This window comes from Passer montanus, unplaced genomic scaffold, assembly GCF_014805655.1.
Source record: "Passer montanus isolate IOZ18808 unplaced genomic scaffold, ASM1480565v1 scaffold21, whole genome shotgun sequence".
Taxonomy (NCBI): Eukaryota; Metazoa; Chordata; class Aves; order Passeriformes; family Passeridae; genus Passer; species Passer montanus.
In genome coordinates, this window is record NW_024366703.1 from 2,832,856 (window position 1) to 2,839,954 (window position 7,099).

The 7,099-nt window shown below is 41.6% G+C and overlaps 1 protein-coding gene across 1 annotated transcript; it reads right to left on the reverse strand.

Moving 5' to 3' along the window:
• Positions 1-528: 528 nt before the first annotated feature.
• Positions 529-4,406, reverse strand: CH25H (cholesterol 25-hydroxylase). Its single transcript, XM_039709052.1, has 2 exons — positions 3,972-4,406; positions 529-2,024 (listed from the first exon to the last, which is right to left on the reverse strand). Exon 2 carries the CDS (start codon positions 1,906-1,908, stop codon positions 1,084-1,086), a length of 825 nt encoding a protein of 274 aa, XP_039564986.1. The 5' UTR covers positions 1,909-2,024; positions 3,972-4,406; the 3' UTR covers positions 529-1,083.
• Between the last annotated feature and the right edge of the window lie 2,693 nt (positions 4,407-7,099).

Consider the following 7,099-nt stretch of genomic DNA (forward strand, 5'->3'; position numbering starts at 1 on the left):
CTCACTGACTTTTTAAACCACATTCTTTAATATTATGTTTCTACAAAATTGAAAACTATTTTAAAATAATGTATGATTCAGGAGTAAAAGTAAACTACTCACTTCTGAAATAATATTAAAAAACTCTGCAACTCTGAAATTAAAACGGATGTCAGTCTCTTTTCCCAGTTAACAAGGAAAAAGACAAGAGGAAATGGCCTCAAGTTGGGGCAGGGCAGGTTTAGATTGGATATTAAGAAAAAGTTCTTCACTGAGGGTTGTCAAGCACAGGATAAGGCTGCCCAGGGAAGTGGCTGACTCACCATCCCTGGAGGTATTTAAAAGATGTGTAAATGTGGCACTCAGGGACAGGGTTTAGTGGTGGACTTGGCAGTGTTAGGGTAATGGTTGGACTCTATCTTAGAGGTCTTTTCCAACCTAAACAATTATATGATTTTATAATTCAAATAAATGACACCCATGTGCAAGGAACCATACCTGTTCCTAATACGAACAGAGGAATTAATAAAATGAAACATAATATGATTTTAAAAGAATGAGCATATTTATTCTCTATTAAAAAGAGACAGTACATCAAGGTAAAAAATATAAATATCAAAATCATTTAACAGTTAGCCAACCACCATGACTTGGCAGCAATACTTTGCAAAATCATTGCATAACAATTTTTTCTGGCAGATTAAACTCTACAAAATCCATGATGTGTACCTTTTCTGTTTACATCATAAATCATCCTACAACAGTAAGATAATGTTCTGGCGTATGTATAAAACATCATACAGTAACATGATACATGCTTTATGAAAGCTGGAAAGAAGGAAAGGAGAGAGAATGTCTCTTAATGCTTCCCTTAAACCTTAGACTAAAATTTAAGCAACAGATATTCACTTTTCCATTTGCAGTCCCTTAACACAGACAGTTCCAAGTACACACACAAATACACAAATATATTAAGAGGATTTGTTATAAATAGCTATTGCTTTTGTAGGCAGCTTCAAATATACAATCTTCTGTATCTCTTTAAAAAAATAATGTCCCAGTTCAGTCTATAAAAAATAAGAGTTCATCCACAGGTAAATATTCTTAATTGGAATGTGACTCCGTGAATGTCCCAAAAAGTTTGTCCCAGTGTGTGAAGTAAGGAGCATAGTTTGATTTGAATTTCAGATGGTGGAGATCATGATGTGGTGCTCCTCCATACAATCCAAAAGGCACAAGTCTGTGAGTTGACCATGGGAGGTCATATCCAGAATGGTCCTCCACTGACAAACCAATGTTTACAAGGAAGAAAATCATTTCTGTCAAAGGATGGCATCCCAGGAGCAGCGGGTTTATAGCAGCAAAAAATCCCAGTGAGAGCAACTCCCATACGCTGGAATACTGTGTAGTAAGGGCGAACGTCGACACGTGCTTGTGATGCACCTTGTGGAAGGTCTTGTAGAGCCAAGGCACCTTGTGATGAAGCAAATGCCACAGGAAGTACTCGAAATCAAACAGCAGCAGACAAACTGCTACTTGCAGCAGGACTTCAGGCAGCTCTGGAGCTTTCACTGGTAGATTCATGGGTCTCCAGTACCAGTGTAGAAATGTCACCGGGAAGATCAAAACCACATGGTGATATACACTTTGAATAATGCAAGGCACCATCATTCCAAGGCTTGGATAGTTCTGTGGCTGGATTTTGTATTTTCTCAAGTCTGGTAGTCTAATGCTTAAAAAGTCCAGTGCAACATATGGAAGACAGAAAGCCATGTATGCTGTAAAAGAAAACAGCACTGGGAAAAACGGTGACTTGATCAATGGCTCCTTTGCGGTGACAAAGTCCCAGAGAGGCTGCAGGCACAACCTGCCCTGCTGTCCCTCCATCGGAGAGCTGAGCAGCACTCTCTGTGGCAGGCTGCAGTTCATGCTGGTTGCAGTCTGAGGCAGCTGGAAATCCTGCAGGCTTTTATGCCGCCTGCTGAAGCTCCACCCCAGAAATTCTCACATAGCAATGTGTATCCTTAAAGGGAAAGCTCCCTCTCCTGTCATACAGAATGCAATATAATGCATTACAATCTCAGAACAGAATTAGCTGGCCAAGGTTATCAGTAGAGCTCTACTAGAGACTTGGACAGTAGGAAAAACAAGCAGAAAGGGCAGAACTCTAATGCTGGAATTCAGAGAAAGAGTTGGAATATCTTCCATTCCACTTACTGCAGTCACTTCAAATGTTGCTGTTTCTTATTGGTTTTGAATTGTGCCATCATTTGTTATCCTTTTGTCTTTATAGATAAGGCAATAAAAATACCGTTTTTTTTTATGTGACTGCTACCTAAACTCCAGGTCTGACTTGTGGGTATCTGGTGGGTAATGGCTGTGTGCAAACACACATTTCCTTAACAATCCCTTGGTTATAAAAGAGCCTTAGTTAAAACCTTAAGGAGACCTACAATACACTTCTAGTGTGGATGTGGTGGCTGTGACTTATCTCCATTTAACATGACATTTGAGATCACATTCTTCTTTATGTACCTGTATCTACTTGACATGGAAAAATTCACCTGACCTGACTAATGCAAAATTGAGCCAACCACTTTTGAAGAACATAAGATCCCCCAGTTACAGGGAAGAATACAGGGTAAAATCTCATTATGCTGAGACAGACGCTTAGCTACCAGTATTATCACATTATTACAATATTCACTCCGTATCTCAATGGCTCTATTAGCAAGTTGCTATGAAAATCCTCCTTTACCATATATCAAACTAACATATGCATTTAAAAGATCCACCCGTTAGTCCCATGTCCTTTAAAGGACCTTCCTCTGACCACAGGCAAGCACACCACAGGCACAAGCCTGCAGGCTTGACTCCAACATTCCTAATTAGCTAAAAGCTTTTAGAGGTAATTGATGGAAGTTTTGATTTAATCACTAAGACATCACTTCTTTTGTGCTTATAGAAAAAGAAAAACAAAGCTTTGAACATTTAGGGAAACAAAGCTTGCCATAAGCTTCCTATGAACTCACCTCTTTTGTCACTAAAGCATTTATTCTAATATTGGAAGTGAGGTCAACTTCCTGGATGACTTTATTAGCCTGTTCAGATGATTTTACTTCTTTGCTAATCAGAAAATAAATCTGATGGGGCAAATGTGAGACTGTATTTCCTTGCTCTTGAATAATTAGGTAAGATTAATTAGCCGTGACCTTTTCTAAATATGCATGAATTTATAACACTTAAGTTTGCTTTCAGTTTCAACTGTTTTTAATAGATTCTGTTCCCTCCTTAGGCTCCAAGAATTTTACTTAAGTGGTAACATTATCTGTGCTATTATTCAGGCAATCAGTAGGTCCTTGTAGGAGACAGGTTTCTACCTGTTCCACGTATATTTTGGAATTCAGATTCGGTGCTGTTATGAGATTGTTGAATTAATTAATTTAAACCATTAACTGTTGCGAATTAAAACCTGGTGCAAGACACTAATCTAACAGGTGAGGTTCTATATCCAAGAGATTTGTTCTGACTGCATTTTATCCTAACCTCTATTTCACAATAAGGCATTTATAACACGATCACCAGCTGGGTCCAAGAATATTAATGTGATTTCTGTTGATTTATACAGTCACAATCAGAAATTAACTCTCCCAGATGAGAAAAGTGATCCTCTGTTTTATTAGCATTATGCAGGGAATCAATTTATTTTATAATGTATTCCAAATCTCACTAAAGGCAGATTGACATAAATTGCTCAGCTGCCTTAAAGACACTCCAACTATCCAATCCCTACAGATACGTGAAGTCTCCACAAGTTTTAGAGCCATTGTGCCCACAAGCTATATTTTAAAGAACAGGCATTTTGCCTGCAGATTAGGTCATGGAAAAATATTCTTAAATCCCTTAAGGAAAAATAACGGAATTCTGCAGCGCTATTTCTAGGACATCCTGCAACACAAAGCCCGAGCACGGCGCAAGCGAGCAGCGCTTACCTGCGCGGCTGGCGCCGCCCCGAGCCCGCTCCCGCGGCAGCACCGGAGCTCAGCACCGCAGGGGACGGACCCGCAGCCTCCAGAACGCGAGCCCGAGCCGCCTGGCTTAGCCCCCCAACAGCATTCATCACGTATCGCCGCTCTGCTAACTCCAGTTTCCTTGTCAGCACAAGGTATGACACAAAAAAAGGCAAAGTACGCACAAACCCCTTCCGTACCTTACTCAGCGACACAACCCCAGCTTTTTTCACTCAACGTACAATGCTGCCAAACTTTCCCATGTGTTGCAAGAATCTCTCAAAAACTCACTCCTGCTACAGAGTTTAGGTTGAAGGGCACATAGTTTGGAATGAGGCCCCACAAAGGGTTTTAAATAGATTCCACATGAGCACAAGATGCAAGCACCTACCCCAGGCTGCACTGTTAGGTACGGGCTATGATGTAAACAGCGCAGCCCTACAGCGGGCAGCCGGAAAATGGGGGAAAGTCAGCGGGAGAGAAAACTAGAATCGACATACTGAAACTAACGCAGCATTAGAGGTGAAAATTATTTTTTCATCCTCCTGTTCTCTCCCTCTGTATGGTAGCATTATTGTTGTACCAGAGACAAGGCAACATCCCAGAACACGCTGAGCCCTCTACCGGGAAAAGCGTGCTGGGGAGGAGGGCTGGAGACTCGCTCGGGACCAGCACCAGGGAAGCAGGGCAGGCACCAGGAGCAGCGGCAGTGCCTGCTCGCGTTTTCAAGGAAGCTGTTACCGCTCTCCCCGCGGGCGGCAGCGCCGCCCGGCGCCCATCCGTGGCCCCGCCGCCGGCTGCAGGATAAGGGAGCCGGGAAACGCTCCTCGGCTCCAGGGATAACCAACTACACACTGCTCTGCAGCTGCACGGAAAGTTGGTAGGCACGGGTCTGTCACAGGCTTTATAGGTGGGTTTGGAGGGAAGGAGGGCGCTTGGACTCCGTCTTAGAGGTCTTTTCCAATCCTAAATGATTCTACGAATCTAACCTACAGTCCCCTTCTGTTTAGTGAATCTGCATATTAAAATGCAGGATCTGGATAAAAATAAGCGAGATAAAACTCTCCTCCTCGCATCCCTGGTAAGCAGCTTGTACCCCGAGCCCACAGGGATGCTGAGAATTTCAGGATGAAGAACACCCATTCCTCTTCAGTTTTGATTAAAAACTTTAGCCTAAACACAAAATACTTTTCATAACAGAACCAACACATTTTCTTCTTCAAATTTTTAATTGCCACCTCCCCAACAAAGCTTCACTGAAAACCTCTCCAGCCAGTATCAAACATAATCAAAGGTCACTGATATTAGTTTCCAACAATGGCTGATGATGGAAAACTGACAGTGAAGTAAATTGCTAATTCTCAAGCTTTACCTTAACAGGATCCGTTTTCAAAATAATAACCACCAGGAAAATATTCTAAAATCCTTTCATTCAGAATTCTTAACTCGGAATGAGAAATTGATTTGTATTCTCAGCAGCTTACAGACACAATGTTTCCAGAAGAGTCGGAACTTAATGCAGACACTTCCACTCAGAAAGTAAGAATTAGGCAATCCTGTTACAGGTGTGGCTGGTGTCCAACCAACCTTCATAGGTTTTTTTTCATTGATGATTTCAATTATTTTGGTCACACAAAGTTTTATGAAAATAGGCTGACAGGAAGAAAGGCAAGCTCCTGATGGGCAGTGCTGCAGCATGAGTTTGTACTTTGTAACACAATAGAGGGTGAAGACATTATAAATGCTTTCATTACAAGAAAATCTTAGACTAGGAGCCATTTTATTAGATATCCAAAAACCTATCCAGCCATCAAGGTTTCTCTCTCACATCTTACAGAGTAAAGCCATTTGTAACTTTCAATGATATAAAGGCACTTCTGCGTCATTTGGAGGGGTTTTGTTTGTTTTGAGGGGCTTTGGGGTTTTTGTTTGCTTCTTTGTTGGTATGGCACATTCACTATAAATAATTTCTAGAAAAATTTGTTCCCAGGCTGACAAAACTGTTTTTCTTGCAGGGCCTGAGTAGGAGGTCTGTCTTACCACCTCTTCCTATGCTGAGGCACTTCTACACTGCTTGAGTTGATGTATAAACTTTTATCAGTGCAATCACTAGCCAGTGTAAAAAGGCTCTATGTGAAGCTAGTGCATCATTCAGTACACTCCACCATCCTCAGGCCTTCTGCATGAAATGAACACTGTAAATATACTTGCAGATGACTGCAACAAAATCCTTGTGAAGCTCCAAGCAGAACATGAGGACAGAACCTTGTCTTTCTGTCTGTGTTATCCCTGATGCACCTGATTGTTGTACATCTCTCAGTCAAAGTCATGGACCATGGATTCTCTTCAGCTGCACACAGGTCTGTGAGTCAGAGATCCATCAGCTGAACAGGGACTACTTTCTTCTGCCTTTCTAGAAGTCACTAAATGCTGAGACCAAGCCAGCAGAAAGTGTCCCATGCCCTCTGTTAAGCCAGTGCACTTTTATACTGTCCAAAGCTGATGTTCAGCCAACCTTCAACAGCACATACATACATACATACCTGTAACACAGAGGTCCACAGAACAGGCACTCAGCATTTAAGATCTGCTTAGAAAAATGTACTATTCATCACTGAACTCTTAATTCCTCACAGGTGATTCTAAATAGACCAAGCTTCTCACTCGTCCCCTCTGTGTTCAGGGTGTCTTATTTTGCACAATTCTTTCCACTGGCACCTCTCCAAGTTTCTGTCACACAGTACCTGCAACTTCAGGGAGTCAGGAAGAACTAAAGCAGCTCACCATTTCCATAACTATCCCTACTCCAGTGAAGCAGAGAAGCTCCATAATGGATTTTGTGTAAAGCTTCCAGTATTCTGGCTTTATTTCCAACTACACAGGGTGTTCATCAGCTGACAAAGGTGGCAACACATAGGATTTAATACTCTCTACTGTATTTAGGATTTAATACTATCTCTACTGTCTCGACTGCACAACTACAGTATGTACAGAAAGGTATAGCCTGAGCACATTTATTACTGAAGGCGACAAAGGTCAAAAGCTGGTTCATGTGTACTGTGGCAAAGATTAGCTCCCTGCCTTACTATGTGATTAAATGCCATTTATGA